This window comes from Schistocerca americana, chromosome 1 (genome assembly GCF_021461395.2).
Source record: "Schistocerca americana isolate TAMUIC-IGC-003095 chromosome 1, iqSchAmer2.1, whole genome shotgun sequence".
Taxonomy (NCBI): domain Eukaryota; kingdom Metazoa; phylum Arthropoda; class Insecta; order Orthoptera; family Acrididae; genus Schistocerca; species Schistocerca americana.
The window spans coordinates 219,469,451-219,490,723 of NC_060119.1; the positions used below are offsets into that span (position 1 = coordinate 219,469,451).

Genomic DNA, 21,273 nt, shown 5'->3' on the forward strand with positions numbered 1-21,273 from the left:
TGCAGAATGTTTTCCTCCATTGTCAACAAATGAGGAAGAGATTTGATTCACAGGTCTCATGTAAAATGGTTAGCGACAGGATTATATTCTGGGTCCGTGGTTTTTATGGATATACTTAAACGATGGGTCTAACACTAGACTGCTAAAAACCGCAATGCATTCGGTATCTGACAAGGAACTCTTGCAGAAGCGACATTTAATTTTCCCAAGATGGTCAAACTGCCAGTAAAGTCATTAGTTTTAAATTCTTGGGACTGAGGGTACATGAACGGCTTTCTTGGAAGTACAGAGTTCAAGATGTCGTGCAGAAACTCAGTGCTGCTTTCTTCACTGTGAGAATGATAACTGTCTCTGACACTAAAACGCGAGGGCATGTTAGCTTTGCTTACTTTCACTAGTAAGGTGTTACATTTTGAGGCAATTCTCTGCACCTAATAAGAATATTTTTTGTCCAGAGGAGCCAGTCAGATTGACCTTTGGTATCAGTTCATGAACTTCGTGTAAGCCACTATCGTGTGTTTCAGAATTCTAACTCTGCCATGTCTGTTAGAATAAGCAATCATCATCAAGCTTTCCTTGTAACACACTTCTCCAGTTCTGTAAAAAGATTTTCTTGCAGCATTTGAAACTTTGCCGTATAACGTGCTATTTATGATTATACTCACCCACAATTTTTTCTGTATTTTATTAATTCCATAATTCTCTTTTTTCTAAATTTTCCAAATGATTACTGTGATCTATGTACTAACATGATTCATGACCATGTACCTTTGACACACATGGTTTCACGGGATATGATAGATAAGTAAGGTAAAATGTAATAAAATAAAATAAGAAAGACACACAAAATAATAACTGATTCAATGGTCTTCTTGCAAATTTCCGTGAAAATTAAACCTCTTCATATTAGGCTGTAACTGGAGATACTTACTGAAATTCTTATGTATGGTCCATTAGAATCGCTAGTGAGAAAGTGGCTTGTGCTATTCTGGGACGGTTTTCTGCAGTGTCACCCAGCAGTTAGCTCTTTGCCAGACCACACGTAGAAGGAGGGTTCACACAAGTAGTGGCAAACACACACACACACACACACACACACACACACACACGTGACCCACCTTGGAGCATCTGTGCTTTGTAAATAGGTCATCACTCCCATCTGGTCACATCATGAATGGCGCCCAGGTGATCATGTATTTCGTGAGGAATTTCTCAGGTGTTAAATATGAAAGGGATGCCACCACCTCATGCATGTGGGACCCGAATGGGCGCCTTTGTGTGGTTTGACAGCTGACGGTCACGTCACTTCGCAGGGCTGTCGGTAGTCTCCTGTGCAGTCTACTGGACAGGGGGTGGCGGACGGTGTCTGCACGTGTCTGTTGCATTATTTTGCGAATGGGTCTGTAGGCTGTGCTATGAGATATTTGGACAGTTTACGTACTGAGGGTGTCTACACATCACTGTGCTGCATTATTTAGGAGCAGTTTGCAGGTCTGTACTAAAATTTTTTCGGTAAGTTAGGAGTTGTTTGCGTGTCTGCAGAGCGTTATTTAGGAGTAGTTTACAGATCTGTGGGCTGTGTGGCGTGATCCCAAGCATGTCAGAGCGTGTGTTTTGTATCAGAGTAATAAATATACTCCATCCCTAAGTAAATTGTTCCAAATTAAATAAAATTACGCTCCTTCCTTGCTCTCTCCAGCAGCCCAGTACAGGCTGTGTCATTTTCCCCCTCCAGACTACCATCTTGTATTATGTCAGAGGAGGGATGACAGCACCCGCTGGCAGTGATACTGTGCACTAGGTCAGTGTGAGTCCAGACCCCATGGATGCCACACTCGATGGTGGTAGTGCCTCTAATTGTTTAAATGAAATAGTGCATACAACGTAATAAAGACTTAGGTGCATCACTGGGTGAGCCCTTTTCCCACAAGTCCCTAGGAGGAGGTGGCCGTTGGGTGACTTAGGTTACTGGAGGTGTTCTGGGGGAGGAGAGGGGAGGGGGTGTTGAGGTACCCAGTTGACCTATCTTCCCGCCAAAATTAAAACTTCCCGCCAAAATCCGCCATCTTGGATGACATCACGGCCTTCATCTTTGATGATGTCAGGCACTGTTGCCAAGTCTACACGCCACTATCTTGGATGTTATCGCCACCGTCTTGGATACAACTGGTAACAGTGGAGAGTGGGGCAGAATGCAGGTTGCACCAATACTATCATAAATATTACATATTTATAGATAATCGACATAGCAATTGTTATCCAGCTGAATAGCCTGCATGTTGATACACTGCTTCCAGGATTCAGGTAGGTGCACAGGACCCGAGTCGAATCCGCCTAGCAGGTTAATGACAGTGGCTGATGTCTTTATCAGCCTGGATGTGGGTTTTAGGCGGTTTCCCACGTCCGACTAAGAGAATACCAGGCTGGTACCCAAATCCAAACTCAGTTACACGATTAGTACACAATTAGTAAATTTTTGCACACTTTCATATCGATAACTCTACAGACAGACAGTTAAGGTACACATATTCCACTCTGTCGGTTATAGGTTGGTAACATGAAGGATATCCAGCCACCACTTAAATTAACTATGCCATATTCAATAGCAACCGTGGCGATCCCATATAGATGGGGGAAAAAGGCACAAGGAAAAGAAGAAGAAGGTTCTGCATAGCAATTGCTCGTTATGTTAGTGATCGGTATAAAAAATGTTATCAACTGTAACAGAAATTATAAATTCATTTATTTCTTGTCAAGGTTTAAGTCTACTAGTGTTAATACACTCAGCAATATATTAATTAAAATAACACTGAACACTGAACAGAGTGATTTATTTTGCTGACAGATATTCCACTTCCACAGTTTCTTCTCCTAGTTCATTATTACACATGGTAATACTTTTCCTCTCTAACTAAAGCAGCGTCGCCGAGGTGTCGCAGCTCAGCCAGTCCTTTCAAACGCAGGCCTCAGCACCACCGCCTGCTGGCCGGGCAGTCGCAGTGCGCGTGCGTTCACCAGCCGCCTGCCAACACGACACACGAGAAACACACTTGCAGGATGCAATCACCAGAACTCTTAACATACCCATCATTCTGTCACGTAGCTACAGTGTGCACAAAATATCTTGGCCTGTGCCTCTACAGACAGCACTGTACAGGAGAGGATACTTTTAGTGCTGGCGGCCCCATTGTGAATGGCCGCTGTATGGGAGGGGAAATACATTTTAACAGCTGAAGCCTATGCACAAATAAATGTCCACATAACTTGTAACTATGTATAGCAAGTCGCAAATATCGTATTAACAGGTTATTTCAGTATAAACAATGATTATTCGACAAATATAGACATTCAATGACAGTTGTTTCTCATTAGAACACCGATATACACCGAAGAGACGAAGAAACTGGTATACCACCCTAATATCGTGTTGAGCCCCCGCTCGCACACAGAAGTGCCGCAATACGACGTGGCATGGACTCGACTTATGCCTGGAGGGAACTAACCCCAAGAATCCTGAATGGCTGTCCATAAATCCGTAAGAATATGAGGGACAGAGATGTCTTATAAACCGCACGTTACAAGGCATCCCAGATATGCCAGTCAGTAGCTCGTGGCGTAGTGGTTAGCGTTGCTGCCTCTGGATCACGGGGTCTCGAGTTCGATTCCCGTATGAGTTGCGGGTTTTCTGTGCCTGGGGACTGGGTGTTTGAGTTTTCATCATCATTTCATCATCATCCTCATCATTGTTCTTAACAGTGGCAAGATTGGACTGCGTAAAAATTTGACTATGTAAAAATAGCGACTTTGTAAGGGCTCTGATGACCGCGCAGATGAGGGCCCCACAAACCAAACATCACCACCACCATCACCAAATATGCCAATAGAGTTCATGTCTGGGGAGTCTGGTGGCCAGCGAAAGTGTTTAAAATCAGAAGAGTATTAGTGGAGCTACTCTGAAGCAATTCAGGATGTGTAGGGTCTCGCATTGTCCTGCTGGAATTGACCAAGTCCGTCGGAATGCTCAGTGGACATGAATGGATGCAGGTGATCAGACAGGACGCGTAAATACGTGTCACCTGTCAGAGTCGTATCAGCGGTCCCATATCACTCCAACTACACACGACCCATACCATTACAGAGCCTCCACCAGCTTGAACAGTCCCCTGCTGACATGCAGGGTTCATGGATTCATGAGGCTGTCTCCATCCCCGTACTCGTCCATTCGCTCGATACAATTTCAAACGACAGTCGTCCGACCAGGCAACATGTTTCCAGTCACCAACAGTTCAATGGCGGTGTTGACGGCCTCAGACGAGACGTCAAGCTTTATGTCTTGCAGCTATCTAAGGTACACAAGTGGGCCTTCGGCTCCGAAAGCCCGTATGGATGATGTTTCGTTGAATGGTTCGCACTCTGACACTTGTTGATGGCCCAGTACTGAAACCTGCAGCAACTTGCGGAAGGGTTGCACTTGTGTCACGCTGAACGATTCTCTTCAGTCGTCGTTGGTCCCGTTCTTGGAGGATCTGTTTCCGGCCGCAGCGATGTCGGAGATTTGTCGTTTTACCGGATTCACGATACTCACGGTACACTCGTGAAATGGTCGAACGGGAAAATCCCCACTTCATCGATACTTCGGAGATGCTGTGTCCCATTGCTTGTGTGCCGACTATAACACCACGCTGAAACTCACTTAAGTCTTTATAACGTGCCATTGTAGCAGCAGTAAGATCTAAGTGCGTCTTATATAGGCGTTGCTGACCATAGCGCTGTATTCTGCCTGGTTACATATCTCTGTATTTGAATATAACACCATTTTCCTTGGCGCTTCAGTGTAAAAATATCTACATAAACAAAGGACGAAGTAAAGCAATACATGTCCAAGCACGCACTGCCAGAAGGAAGTCATATAAAACAGAAAAGCTACTACGATAAAGAAGCTGTACGATGCGGAACCTATGTGTCGACTCCCCGACAACCTGTACGTCAATGTTACCTAGATATAAAATTTTATCTCTCTCATTCCGCATCTTTCCTGAAGATATTAAGCCTTGAAAAATACTTGTAGCTATGTCGTCTTCTCCTCTTTTAGTCTCCTTATTCTAGAATGGACTAGCCAAAGTTCCCTGCTACACTTTCAAGCATGTTTTTTGTGAGATATTTGCTTTCTCGTTTGCCACTTCTGACATGAATTTAATGAGATTGCGTGATTATGAAGAACTTTCGATGCACTGCGGTTCCATGGTATATAGAAAACAGATTCAAAGAGAACACTCGAAGTGTGCACATCAATAGGCGAGAGTGAAATGCGATGGCCGCACCTTGGGAACAAGAGGATGGACTGGCCCTATGTACAGGTTGACAATGCGTTTCTGCACAGGAGCCAAGTTACTTTCTGCTAATTGTACTAGGGCAAGTCAAAAAGTAAAGGCACTTAAAAACATATTCCAAGTATATAATTTGTCTACATAATCTGCCTAAACCTCTATGCTCTTGATCCATCATGTGACAGAGATTCACTCTTGCACCGCCTTCACAACCTCATCATCTGACGAAAACTTTGTTCATTTACCCAACTAAGGTGGTAAAAATCGCTAGGAGCTAGGTAAGAACTGAATGATGGGTCCTGATACAGTCAGAAAAAGGATTTTTATTGCACTGGACATTTCCTCAGGTGTTTGAGGGTGGCCATTATCCTGAAGCAAAATCATGTCTTTTAAAAGTTTCTCCTTGCTTCTTCCCTTTGCTTTTTATTTTCAGATCTCGCAGTACTTCGCTGTTTGGCCTTAAGGAGCTTAATGAATCAGCAGTGCCCCTTTCATATCCCAAAACAGCGTCAACGTAGAAGCTAGGTTTCAGATTTATTTTAAGTCGAAAATTGATGTTTCCTCATCACGATCTTCCACTTCCTCTGTGGTTCTTTTTGAAGAACGCATGCCTCGTCAGTGAGTTACTATGCGACAGTGCAGGTCTTCTCTTTCCTCTTAAAAGTCCTTTGAATGTGATTTCATCATTTCCAAACGTTCTTGCTTGTGTTTGTCTGCCATTTCACACAGTACCGAACGACCACAAACTTTGAGACAGTGTACAGATTAATGGACGATTGCAAATAACTAAACAATGCTTAATGTTCAAATCATATGTAGTATCATCAATTCTGGTAAGATGGTCCTCTCAGTATTCATTCACTTAGCAATCTCGATGTTCCTGCCTGTTTCCGAAGTGGTTGGGCTAGCCGAACTCTCTTCATCACAGACAAACACACGTCCAATTTAGAAGCGATTTTTCGTTCACTAAAGCAAATATCACAATACTGAAGCTGCATTTTGCGAGAAACCTCCGTAGATTTAATCCCTTCAGTCAATTGACAACGAATCGCTCCCCTCATTTCTTTCTTGGTGCACAGGGACCAATGAGCACTCATAGTAAAACGCTCTAAAATCACTAAAAATACAAGAACTCACTGAACAGCACAGCTGGCGCTCAAGAATAACAGTATGGCTAATGCATTGCACTGCCCTCGTATTGCAATGATACGCTTGTGGAAATTACAACACGATGGTCACAGTAGAACGAAATGAATTCTATAGTGTAGATTGCAGGAGTAATGTGAAACATATGAAGTTTCACAAAAGTAAATCAATATAACCCATTTTACACCCATGGCCGAATAAATTCCTTTCAGAGAGCGTTATGTCCATTACCGTTTTCAGCTGTTAGTTGTTCAATAATTTTCGAAATATGACTTGATAAGTCTGAAGCTGTTTTAGGGATAGCAAAATTTCACTCATTACAAAATAAATTAACATACCTCCCTTCCCAACTGCGATTAGGAGTAGATTTTTGACATGATTAGAGAAACTTTAGACCTCTGTATTATACGTGAGTCACAGATATTTTACATGATTTCCAGAATGAATTGTCACTCTGCTGATAGCTTCGTGGCAGATTGAAACTGTGTGCCGGAGAGACTCGAACCTGGGAACTTAGCCTTTCGCAGGCAAGTCCTCTACCAACTGAACTTTCCAAGCGCGACTCATGACCCATCTTCACAGCTTTGGAGGGTATGAGATGAGGCACTGGCAGAAGTATGTGTGAGTGCCTGCCACGACTTCCATTTCACAATAAGTGTGTAGGAGATAGTCTTTCAACCGATTTTCTGTCGCCGTCAGGTGCTAACAAATTTGAATCGAACGACAATAATTCCCAACTTGCATCTATGCATTGCTCACGGAGAAACCCTCAGTTTTCGAATAGTTATCGCTTTATGTCTACGCCTCAATCCACAGAGTCGGAGTCGTAACACACACCGACAGTAAACTTTTTAAGGATGTATGTGTTGAATTTCCCACCTTGTGTGGTTATTTATTTATTATTTATTCGTATGGCTGTCATGTAGTGTAAAAACATGGGTGTATAACATTAGTATGTGTATATAAGAAGAATACAGAAGGACAGAACTACATACAAAACAAACTTAATGTCAATATCTAAGTTCCTAATCCATGTAAGAGCTGTATCGTTAGCTTTCATGAGGTCTCTCCAGCCTCCTGATAGGAACTCAAGAGGCATTCAGCTCTGCTTAACAGGTTCGCAGCCAAACAGTCACAAATCGAAGGCTCTGTAGCACCCGATTTGTAAAGTGAGTTTGCGCATCGACCATGCCCAGTGTGAGCTCTGTTCAGTTCGACCTATAGTTTTCTGTCGAGATCCCTGACAGTAGCATCACAGTTATATTTTCGGAACCGCTCACGCCCTTCAGAATTTTCAATAAGTTGACGATTCTGATCCCAGAGGGCTCTTACCTTGATAGGACTAGCATCTAGCTGTTCTGCTTGCCGTAACGGTGGGTTTGCTCAACGGAGTCTATTTCGTCGTAGACTTGGTATGTCTTCCCGTATGTGTAATTTCAGGTTCACCTGTACCTTGTGGTATTCCCTAAGCGAGGTCTCGCTTCTACGGATTGCGTGGCCTTGCTTTAGGAATACTGTTGGAGCGGTCTCATGAAAGCTGACGATACAGCTTTTATATGGATATTAGATATTGACATCTTGTGTATTTGGTTTCTTATAGAGCAGAATGCCTTAGCATCTTCTATTATGGTGTTTTTTCTCCAATTTCGGTGCGTGGCAAGTCGTTGTTCTCTTTTCTACTACGCTTAATGAATTTAGCCTTGCCATTATCTACCGGTAACACAAATTCTGTATTAAATAGCGTCTGTGTTCTATTCAATAACCTAGTTGTCCTTCATTTCGTCCAGCAAGACAACACAATCTGTGAACATTTGAACTGGTGTCAGTTCCGCATGCGGCTTCATTTCCCTGCTGAAATTTTCTCTCACTTTCTTCAACGTGACTTCAACATACAAATTAAACAACAGCACCGACAGGAAACAATTGTGTCTAGCGTCAACCTTGACTCGAAGTTGTGTGTAATGACCTTCAAAATCAATTAATCGTACCTGGTTCGCAGGTACTCTTTCGCAGCTCATAGTGTATTAATGCATCTCACTATTATTATTTCCAAAATCAAAATGAACTTCATAAAGTAAGTCATCGTGTTTTTCTTTCTATTCTTCTCTATGTTACTGTACTCAACAGCTATAATATATGGTATTGAATTGGTTGCCTTCTGGCATTCCTTTTCCGGCTAGTTATAATGTTTTTGAATCATTTCGAGAAAGAAAGGAGTCACACAATTAATCTTAGTTTGTTTGCGTGTACGTGTCTGCGGTTCTGGCACACATTGAAATCCTCCCGTCACAGACAACAGTACACCGTTAGAAAAGTCGAAACACAGCAGCACAGCCCATCTCCACATTATCAATTGGCTGCAACATTTTGAGTGCCCCTAGTACGTAATGAGAAGCTGTAAAGTGAATGCTCGGAAGATTCTAAGATCTTTGTAACTGACGTATGAACGAGATACATCGCTTGATAGGATGGTGGTAGCTATTCCAGGCGTGATTAATAGACCTGAGTCATACGAGGTCAAATGGTATGGTGAAACAGTGTGTCCTATATGCTGTTACTCCTATGAACACTACGCACGCATACGCGCTTCATAAACAGTCCAAATGCAAATACCAAGTGATGTAAGGGAAAGCGGGGAGGAGGCGCTATTTTCGCATCCGAGGTGTACGCAGAGGCCGCCTGCATTGCGTGTTTCACAGCTGATATCCCATACATACTGATCAACGCAGCTCGTTACGCTAGGCTGCAGAACAAGGCTACGGCATCGAACGCTGCGCCAGTCACGCGAATTTAACAGCAGCGATTCAATATACGGCCGGTGACCTCCTGCAAAGGGCCTTATGTCATTCACCTGGTGACCGGGTACAGGGTCTCCGTAGAGTGTTGCACTTTTCAAGCCGTTTTGACAGGGAATTCTCTTCCCTTGACCGTGCCGGCACAGGATTTCTCATTCGAGACAAATTGTGCAGCGACAGTAAACTACTCTGAGAATCACACCTCGAAACGATCAAACAGAAGCCCAAGAGAGATTATCTGTCTTTAAACTATTAACCCGGGGCACAATCCCACTTGCAGATTCCCTATCTAACGACTTCCAGGGGCAACAAAAATTGGATCTTCTACATTTCATTTATTTATCAACAGAATCTTAAAAATGCGAGCATTTTTAGGTTACGCTTTACCGTGACTGTTACTGACATTAAATGAAACAACAAGTTTTACTGTTACCAGCCACTGTTTATTTATATACACGACGCGTTTCAAAGGTTTAAACCTCCATCATCGGGTGAATTTACATTTGTTAGTATGACATTTGAGTCTTTTTTTTATGAACTTAGGGCACTGTCTAGTGGAGAAAACAAAACACTGTTTTGGGTGTCTTTTGACAACAAAAATACAAAAATTAACGGATATCTAACGGTAAACATAAAATAAGCAAAATAGAGTACCTGCAGTGGTCACAGGTTCCTTTCGCTGTCGTAACACATCACATGTATCCTGTCACACTTTGTAAACAAATATGGCGTCTGGAAACTATTGGGTGCAAGGATCGTATAGCAGAAGAGAAAACATTACCGCAAAGTACAAAGAATATACAGCGTAACAACATTACTACAGAATAATTTTTTTAAAGATTTGGAGGTGTTTGTTTGGAGGTGTCGAATAAATACTTCAGATGGTACATAAATCCGATTTTGACAAGTTAAAACAGCTTAAACTTCATATTCGTTTATGCAATCATGTGAAATGTTAAAATAAGTTAAACTTCATACTTGCTTATACAATGAGGTGAAATGTTACAAACTTTAAGTACAATAATCATATTGGCTACAGCAGTAAAATTATGCATAAGCAACATTTTGATTGGGATTAATAGATATATATGAAAGGCTGGAAGCAGAGAGAGAGAAAGAGAAAGAGAAAGTGAGAGAGAGAGAGAGGGTGGAAAGAGTAATTGTATGAGAGCAGACTTTACGTGGCAAGGGGTCTTGTATCTGTTACATGTAATAACTGCCTAAATGTTGGGGTAATACATTGGTTAATGCTGTAAAATACGCAGACGGATGTACAATTTGTACCAGTAGTTGATGTACATACAGTTTCAAGCTGACAGAGGCTACAAGCTGTTGGTGTGATGTTACGTATGTAAATGAAGTCAATCACTTGTACACTTGGCAGCTGGTAACATAACTAAATATTTATGGAATTATTACGGTGGGCGTGTGTGTGTGCGGCTGTGTGTGTGCAATTTTAAAGATGATGGCAGTTACTGAAAACAGAGATGATTCTATTGTAAATATTTTCATTTTTGTCATTTAATATGGATTCAGGTTGTTTTGTTTGGTGTTCGAATATTTCGAGTGTTTCAAGGATGTCTAGTTTCCTGCCTTTTGGCTGGATGTGTAGGATGCTGATACTTGCGTTGTTAACATGGTGTATTGTTTCATGCAGGTTGGTGGCTATTGCTGACGCGTGGTATGTACTGCCAAGCGTTCTTTGAATCTAATCTCAAATGATTTGCCTGTCTGGCATATGTAGAAGCAGTCACAGTCCAAACATTCAATTTTTTACACACCTTTGAGATGAAGTGGGTGCTGACGTTGTGGGGTAGATTCTGTCCAATCTTGTTGTCTGTGGTAAAGAGTTGCATGGGGGCTTAATTAAATAAATTTGAAAATACTTTTAATTTTAGTATGTCCGATTACGTAAGTCTCGTAATCGGTTGGCCCTGACTAGTATTATTACGCTATCTGACTGCAACAAACAATGTAAGTAGATTTTCGTAAACACAATTAATTAATTAAGTCCCCAGCAACTATAAAACCTACAAAATCCAAGCAAAAGAGTAACTGTTCTGTATGTGGGAGTGTGACTCAACGCCCACATCTGGCACGGTTCTTTTCCAACAAGACAAGAATTTTTAAATACCAACTATACTGACGTGACAAAAGAAATTTAGAAAAACTATAATTACGCAAGAAAATCACAATTACACTCTAATCCAAGAACACAAGCCAGATGCTTTGTTGACTGAACCTGTAGTGACACATTATTTCAGATACACAACCAATACAAGAACATTGTAAGTTTTACCTTCATATATATTGACGAAATGCACTCATTACAATAACATCTGCTATCTCTCCCATCAAATAACTGCATAAGACATGGAACAACACTCTTTACTACAACATCTCGCTCCGACTTCACGACAAGCAGTGCCCACTAGCACATCTCGGCACGACTCTTAACACGCACTGTCCTCTACGAGCTCTCTACTAGCACTGACTGCTATGAACTCTCAACAACCACTGTGGAGGCGGCTTAATAGTACTCTTTGGCGCAATCTCTGGCGCAGTGGCACAGTGTAGCCACCTTTCAGAGTGTGCTTATGCCTTTTCGTTTGAAGACATTGGCAATCTGATATGAAATGTTACCTAGAAAGGGGATTGTATGGAAAATGTTATTTTTTTAATCTGAAATGCTGTCCTAGTCAAGTCATTAACTGCTTCCCTTCCCGCGTGTTGTGAACGTCACAGGAATCTGATAACTATTGCCTGCGTACAGAATCCATATAACGCAAAGATAGACATGCCAATAGTATCACGACCTGGAACAGCAAGTTTCAGCGTTGTCAGTGGTTAGTTATTGACGTCAACTATTGTTCCTCATACGTCCACAGCGTAAAACAGCAAAACGATGTCGATATTCCGAAAGTGTGTATTTTCATTCATTTAGTTATATCCTGACTATCTTGAACCGATTCCAGTTTATCATAAACAGACTGTTAATAGCAGACTGTATCTACTTACTTTAGCACCAAGAGAGCACTTATGAATATTTCGCTCCGCGAGTGTCACGCGTGTGTCCTATGTGACAGAGTGGCTTTGTATCTCGTAAAAACGTTTTTCCATCCGCAAACATTCATCAGTAATTTGGTATCAGTTTTAACATATTTGGCTGTCTGCGACTGATAATATGTGAAGTAGCTAAAACAACTACATACAGTGAAGCGCCGAAGAAACTGTTATAGGCATGCGTATTCAAATACAGAGATATAAACAGGTAGAATACGGAGCTGCGGTCGGCAACGCCTATATAAGACAACAAGTGTCTGGCGCAGTTGTTATATCGGTTACTGCTGCTACTATGGCAGGTAATCAAGACTTAAGTGAGTTCGAACGTCGGCGCACGAGCGATGGAACACAGCATCTTCGATGTAGCGATGACGTGGGGAGTTTTACTTACGACCATTTCACTAGTGTCCAGTGAATATCAGAAATCCCGCAAAACATCAACTCTCCAACATCCCTGCAGCCGGAAAAGATTCTGCCAGAACGGGACGAAATACTACTGAAGAGAACCGTTCAACGTGACAGAAGTGCTACGCTTCCTCAAATTGCTGGGCCATCAACAAGTGTCAGTTGCGAACTATTCAACGAACATCATCGACATGGGCTTTCGGAGCCGAAGGTGACTGCCCGAGACAAAACTTTACGTCTCGCTTGGGCCAGTCAACACCGACGTTGGACTGTTGATGACTGGAAACATGTTGCCTGGACGGACGAATTTCGTTTCAAATTTTGTCGAGCGGATGGACGTGTACGGAAATAGAGACAACCTCATGAATCCATGAACCCTTGATGTCTGCGGGGGACTCTTCAAGCTGGTGAAAGCTCTGTAATGGTGTGGGGCGTGTGCAGTTGGAGTAATATGGGACACCTGGTATGCCCATATACGATTCTGCCACGTGACACGTACGTAAACATCCTGTCTGATCACCGACATCCATTCACGTCCACTGTAAATTTCGACGAACTTCGGCAATTCAAACAGAACAGTGCGACACCCCACACGTCCAGAATTGCTACAGTGTGGCTCCGGGAACACTCTTCTGAGTTTAGAAACTTCAGATGGTCAGACATGTATATTATTGCGCATATCTGGGATGCCTTGCAGCGTGCTGTTCAGAATACATCTCCGACCCGTTGTACTCTTACGGATTTATGGACACCCTGCAGGATTCATGGTGTCAATTCCCTCCAGCACTACTTCAGACATTAGTCGAGTCCATGCGACGTCGTGTTGCGACCCTTCTGCGTGCTCGCGGGGCCCATACATGATATTAGGCAAGTGTATCAGTTTCTTTGGCTCTTCAGAGTATAATATTAATAATAAAAGTCTAATGACTTTATTGAAGATAAAATAGTTAGAAAAGAACATAATATGACCTATGAACTCGATAAGCCATTTGGAATTGATGGTAATTTGTTAGAACTCTATGAAATATTTAGTGTTGATGAGGGTGTGAGACCTTTTTCCCATCTACTGACAATGGATATGTAGTTTTGTCTTCAGATGACGACTCATACGTAATGGATCCACAATTACTTCTGCCACAACGAAAAAATTATCCTGCTTAGCTCCATACAGAAGTGTTTCAGCCCTTGCCACCTGCTGCAGCTACGGAGGAAGCGGTTTGAGAAGGAAAAGACGACCAACTACACCAGTATGTCAGAATATACATCACACCAGAAATTTTTGACCTCCACAGGTATAAATCAGATGTCGTGCGTATGTACTGACAAGTTACTATACTCAACAACTGAAGAAATAAAGGTATTTTTGCACTATCTGTTGAGATGTCATAGCTTGGCTGACCTAGAACGCACGAACTATACTTTTCATGAAAGTATAACTATTTTTACAAGTACCATGACGTAATTAAATAATTTTTATGTACTGGTTTCCTTTTCATTATAAATTTACAAATAATGAAATCAGTGTTTTACCCAACTCAATTTTTATTGTTTGCTTGCCTTGTATGCCAGTCTGTATGAGACACATCATTTTTTGGAAAATCTAGCCTACTTGAAAAGAATTACATCTTCTTAACCTTCTTGGTCAAATGATTTTGAAATAGAAATATTAGATAGATAAACATATTTTCCGGTAGTGGATCTGAAGTGAATATCATGTATAATCTTACGTGAAAGGTTCAAAACAGTAAGACAAATATTACAGTTAGGAACAGTTAATACGTCTTGAGAGAGCGTTACTGAACATGCGCATATTATGCAGACTATATTTATCCAGTGTTTGAGAATGAGAGTGCTTAGCTACTTCGAACAAAGCTTACACATAATTTCAAGCCTTAAAGGAATTTTTTCTGGTTGATAATGCCCACAAAACGATGAAAGAAAAATATTTTCGCTTACTATATTTTCTCTGTTCATGCAGTAAGTCTACAGTATGAGATACGACATTTTAGTTTACTACTAACTCTATTCGTGACACATTTCTCAGTCAGTATCCACATATATCACTGAACGTATCTGCAAAATTATGTCAGTGTGCTGAAATCGCACAACCATTTATCACGTTGCTTAAGAAAGGAGTTGGTTTAGGGTCACCACAGTGTCAAGAGGTTTTCGGGAAACTTGAGAAAATTCTAGTGTCAGGTCCTGTGTTAGTGTTTCCTGATTTTGAAGATGAGTTCATATTGGCACGTGACGCATCCAATGTCGTATTGGGTTGTGTATTAAGTCAAAATACAGACGGAAATGAACATACAGTGGCGTATGCCTGCAGGCAGTTAAATAAAGCGGAATCAAATTGTTCCACAACAGAGGAGGAAATGCTAGCTGTCATATTTGGAATTTCATAAAGCGGAATCAAATTGTTCCACAACAGAGGAGGAAATGCTAGCTGTCATATTTGGAATTTCATACTTTCTTTGGTATTTGTATGGTCGCAAATTCAAAGTCGTTGCAGACCATGCTTCTCTCAGATGGTTACTAGGGTTAAAGGATCCACAACAGGGGAGGAAATGCTAGCTGTCATATTTGGAATTTCATACTTTCTTTGGTATTTGTATGGTCGCAAATTCAAAGTCGTTGCAGACCATGCTTCTCTCAGATGGTTACTAGGGTTAAAGGATCCATCAAGCCGATCGTAGAGATGGGTACTGAAAGGAAGTGAATTTCATTATGAAGTGATTCATAAGTCGGGAGCTTCAAATAAAAATGCTGACGCATTAAGCAGACTGGATAAAGGCACAACTAGCTGACAGAAAGTGCGCACACAGCCACAGTTTGAAAGACCATTTTCTTTTTTAGGATGAGACATTCTGGGACCTTTTAACCAAACACCTGCTGGGAACAAACATGTTCCAACAATTTTGGATCATTTTTCACATTATTTGGTTATGGTAGCTATTCCTGATCAGAAGGCTAGTACAGAACACAAGCAATGGTGAACAATTGGCTATTGAAGTACGGTATACCTGAAACTATGATTCCAGACCAGGGAAAAAAATTTGTATCTGAAGCACTGAAAAAGCTATGTCGTTTATTACAGATTAAGAAGTTACGTAACAGTCAATTTCATCCTCAAGCAAACAGGCGAACTGAAAGAGTTCACCGTACGTTAGCTAAGATGTAGAGCCACTACGTTGACTCACAGAATTTAAATTGGGATGTCTATTTGAACCTAGACGTCTGTATCTGCAATGTAAAAGGTCATTCTGGAGTGGGTCTCTCACCATACGAAGTTGTATATAGTAAGAAAATGCTATCACCTATCGATGTCCACAAGGTGAACCAGTGAAAGAATTTGCAAAAAGGTTAAAAGAAATTTGGAAAGTGGTGAAACGCGCAAATACAAAAAAGTTAGAAAAACAAAAGCGTATTGGGCAAAGAGCAAGTAAACAACGACAGAATAGAAGAGGACAGTGGGAATTGTTAACTAATCCTTACGCTCCGATAGGCAAAACTAACAAATTTTTGACTAAGTATCAGGGATCGTACCAAGTCGCGGAAATGACTTCACCGGTCAGCGTAACATTGCAGTTACGAAGGACTTCGATAGTGCATGTCAGTGGAGTCAAACTATTCAAGGCCATAGTTGACGCATTGTCACAAATCTGTTCAACCAATCCCGAAAGATCAGAAGGGCGAAAGAAGCAACTACCTACGAACGATATATCTTATTCACTTCGATCTAAGAGTAAGTAAAGTAGGATTCACCAGTGAAATCCAAGTATCATGACTGTTGTGCATTTTCAATTTCTCGCGGCGTAATGAATAACCCATTAAATTTCGGGCATGCAGCCGCGCAAATAAAATTTCCTCTACTGATATTTCAGCCGCGTATCGTTCGGCCATCTTCAGAGCGAGTCACAAGATTGACGACAAGGTGCCAAGCGCGGCCTTATATGCTCCACGGCGGCGGTACTGCGCATGCGGGTCACAGATGCTGGTCGCTGGCAGAGACATACGCTTACACATGCGCCGCCTGTGACGAAGACGTACAGACATTCGATTCACTTATCGACGGCAGAAATATCAGTAGAGGAAATTTTTTTTTGCGCGACTGCATGCCCGAAATTTAATGGATTATTCATTACGCCTCGAGAAGTTGAAAATGCACATCAAGTACCTCTTCGGGGAGGAGATGGTTTCATGGGTCCATAGTTTGGACAAATTAAGACACCAGAGAGCAAGACTATTGACCTCCTTGAGTTTTTTACTGAAGTGCAGCGACCATGGAGTTGTCCCAAAATTTGCGAAGTTGGTTCACTTTGTTAAGAATGCTGCAGTAAATAGAATTTTACATAGGGCTGGTTCCGCTATTGTCAGAGAAAGAATTCGTTTTACTCGTCGGAAGTTGGACATTGTTTCTGAACAGCTGTATCATCTGCATCTGAAGGTAGCAGCTGTTGTATCTCCTGACTCATGGGACTGGATCGATGGCACGACATGAGCTAATTCTGACTGGGTTCGCGAAGTGGCCACGAAAGGACAGATTACCAAGTATAGCCGATTGGACCAGCCTTCTCAGGTGGACTCTATTATTCGACGCCCTGTCATAAATTTGACGGGTAAGGAATTGGACGAAGCTACGTTGTCTGTCTTAAGTAAATCGTTAAATTTTGCCGCTACTCCAAAGACTTTGCCGATATCATCTGTCATCAGTGCCATTGAAGAAGCTGTCCGACCACTATCAGAGGATTCTGCGGAAGAAATCAGACGAGAAACCTGTCAAGCAATCACGAAGCATCGTCCACAAAGATGCAATGTTTCCAAGGAAGAAAGACGTGCGATAAGAAAGCTGCGTGAGGATACAGATACAGTCGTCCTACGTGCTGATAATGGTAACGCTACCGTCCTTTTGCCTCAGGAAGTCTACAAGGAAAAGATATGTGGTCTCCTTAGTTATGGTGCGTACCGGAATATTAACAAAGATCCTACTAACAAGGTGGCAATAAGGACTGCTGCCTTGCTGAACGTTTCATCACTACCGGAGTCATAAGGAGTTTAAAAGTACGAGGTGCAGTACCACCGAGATTTTATGGTCTTCCTAAAGTTCACAAGATGGGTAAGGATGAGCGTCTAGATGACTTGTCTATGAGACCTATAACGAGCACTATTGGTTCACCAACATATTTTTCTGCCAAATATTTAGCTTCCTTATTAAAACCATTGGTAGGAAAATGTAGTCACCACATTCGAAATTCTATGGATTTTATTCAGAGATTCAGCAATGTCAGGCTAAATAGGATGGATTTGCTTGTTAGTTTTGACGTGGTATCATTATACACTAAGGTACCTTTAAAGGACTCTTTATCTCTTATCAGCCAACATTTTGATACGAACATTACGGCCTTATTTGGACATGTGCTTTTATCATCTTATTTTCAGTTTAATGGTGAATTTTATGAGCAAATTGACGGTGTTGCCATGGGAAGCCTCCTCTCCCCTCTGGTAGCTGATTTATTCATGGAAGACTTCGAGGACGAGGCACTGTACTCAGCAAGTTTTAAACCTACGGCCTTCTTGAGGTACGTGGACGACACATTCATGATATGGCCCCATGGTATGGATGAATTACATCGATTTCTTGAGCATTTGAATTCCATCCATGCTAGCATGAAATTTACTATGGAAATAGAAAAGGACGGCTGCCTCCCCTTTTTGGATGTTATCGTTCGCCGTAAAAGTGATGGCACATTAGGACATCACGTATATCGTAAACCAACGCACACAAATCTATATCTTCATGCCAGTAGCTGCCATCACTCTTCACAGACCATGGGTGTCCTTAAGACCTTAGTGCAAAGGGCGCACTATATATCCGATAAAGACAATTTGCAAGGAGAGCTAACATACCTCAAGAGCATTTTTAAATAGAATGGATATTCTCCGCAACAAATTCGATGCAAAACCTAAAAAGCAGGTATGTGATGGGAAAGAAGATAGTTTTTGCCCTATGTGGGTGCTCTTTCTTCAAAGATAGGCCGTATTCTTGAGAAACACGGTGTTAAGGTGATCTTCCGGCCCCCCACGAAGATTTGGAGCTTTACTCGGGTCTGTGAAGGACGATTTACTGCTTCGTAAAGCGGGTGTGTACCAGATTCCTTGCGGAAATTGTGAGCAGTCAGACATAGGTCAAGCAATACGCACCGTTCATGAGAGGTGTGTGGAGCACCGAAGATACACACGCTTATTACAACCAGACAAGTCAGCTGTGGCCGAACATTGTATTGATACGGGTCATTCCATGAATTACAGTGATGTGAAGATTTTAACATCCACCTCTTCTTTTTGGGAATCTGTATTAAAGGAAGCTATAGAAATTCGATTACCCAACTATTTAATAAACAGAGATAATGGTTTTAATTTGGACAAATCATAGAATCCGGCACATGGAGTAATTAAACTGCGGAGAAGTTGTCATCATGTCACCGCCGCCGATCAAACGTCGATAAGCGAATCGAATGTCTGTACGCCTTCGCCACAGGCGGTGCATGTGTAAGCGTATGTCTCTGCCTCCGACCAGCAACTGTGACCCGCATGCGCAGTACCGCCGCGGTGGAGCATATAAGGCCGTGCTTGGCACCTTGTCGTCAGTCTTGTGACTCGCTCTGAAGGTGGCCGGACGATACGCAGCCGAAATATCAGTAGAGGAAATTTTATTTGCGCGGTTGCATGCCCGAAATTTAATGGATTATCATGATTGTTCTTTAAAGGTGGGAGGAGAGTGATGATGTTTACCTTTCTCTCAGGTTACACGCCGAAATGGTGGCGAGAAAAATTCTTCTGTGCTTAGCACTGCTATATTGTTGCAAAGGAAATGTAATGCAGAATCATCCACTACACAATGGTACCCTGTTTGTTAGAAAAGCAGATGTCCTACTAACAAGCCACAGTTGGATAATTGAGTTTGCATTTTATGTTTTGGAAGTGAGAAATGAAGTAAGACGACCACAAGACAGGTTTGTAGCATTACAGAAAGAGGAGAACAGAGGAGGACTGTTGGAGGATATGAAAAGTGAAACTCTCGTATGAAAAACTGAGAACAGGTAACCGAAATTGTACCGCGAGCATCAGTACAAAGGAAGCGAGGTTGGTTAAATTCATGAGGAAAGCTATTAAAAACGGTACTTGGGACAGCAGATAATGAGGATATTGAGAACATCCACAGTAAGATTCAGTGCGTACAAGAATTAGAGGAGGATACGAGACCAAAACTGGAATTCCACACGACACAGATAGGTAATATGGAGAAAGGAAAATTCAATGTGACTAGAACAGTAAAAAATTTAACAGCGATATTAGAGCAGTATGCACGTGAAACTAGAAATGCTTTGAATAATGATTTAGAGAAGATTCAAACTTATTTGAATAGTTTAGATGATAAAATGCTAGTAGCCGCATCACTAAGCACTCTAGCGAATACATTAGAAAATGGTTCAAATGGCTCTGAGCACTATGGGACTTAACTTCTGAGGTTATCAGTCCTCTAGAACTTAGAACTACTTAAACCTAACTAACGTAAGGACATCACACACATCCATGCCCGAGAAAGGGTTCGAACCTGCGACCGTAGCTGTCGCGCGGTTCCAGACTGTAGCGCCTAGAACCGCTCGTCCAATCCAGCCGGCATACATTAGACGACGCAAGACTAGAGGTACAGACGTTACATGAGGGAATCCACCGTGCTAGTCATGAGCAATTGAGTTCCACATTAGTAAGTCCATATCAAACTCTCGTAGCATGACAACGAGCACAAAGAGACTTTCCTGAATGGTTGCAGCATATCGTGCAAATAACAAGTAGGAATCTAGTTTTATTTTATCGTATATTTACTGTAGAAGTAACCACTGATCAAGCTAGGTTACATGTTAGAATTAAATTTCCAGTAGTAGGAATCAATGAACAATACTAATGTTACACGGTACATTCATATCCAATAGAGTGGAGTACAATTCAGAAATGGGCACAGTTACAAACACGAGGAATATTATTAGTTTCTAAGAAAAGAGATGCCCATGTTGTGATGTCCGTAGCGGATTTCAACGATTGCGTTCAGGAAAGAATTGTTATTTGTCCAACAAGGGCGATACAAACCACCAAAAACTCACGCGAAAAGCAATTGTTTTTAGGGAAGCTAGAAGCGGCAGAGTGTGAAAAGAAAGTTTTACTGCCACAGACGGAATTCCAGAGAATCGGTGTGCACTGGCTTTGTTGTTACGAAAATGGAAATAATAGAATTACAATGTAACTGATGGCTAATGAATGGGACTAGATGCGAGACAGCAGGAAGACAGTTTCACCTTCCAGCTACCACTACGGGGACAACACTATTTAACGTGCTCAGTCCAATGTTGTATTGGCCAGAGAAACCCCCACACACTCTGCCCCACCAAAACGTAACTGTTACCAACAACTCGTTGGATTCAACTTTATTACTGTCGATAGACAACCTGATAAATTAGGAAAACCAACAAATCTCAGTG

At 41.8% G+C, this 21,273-nt stretch overlaps 1 protein-coding gene across 1 annotated transcript in view; it reads right to left on the bottom strand.

The window, feature by feature from the left end:
• Window positions 1-2,817: 2,817 nt before the first annotated feature.
• LOC124620651 overlaps window positions 2,818-21,273 on the bottom strand; it is a 383,337-nt gene continuing 364,881 nt past the window's right edge. Inside the window, exon 29 of the mRNA XM_047147087.1 lies at window positions 2,818-3,022. Within this exon, the coding sequence (XP_047003043.1) occupies window positions 2,941-3,022 (82 nt within the window). The 3' untranslated portion in view covers window positions 2,818-2,940. The remainder of the gene's footprint in view (window positions 3,023-21,273) is intronic.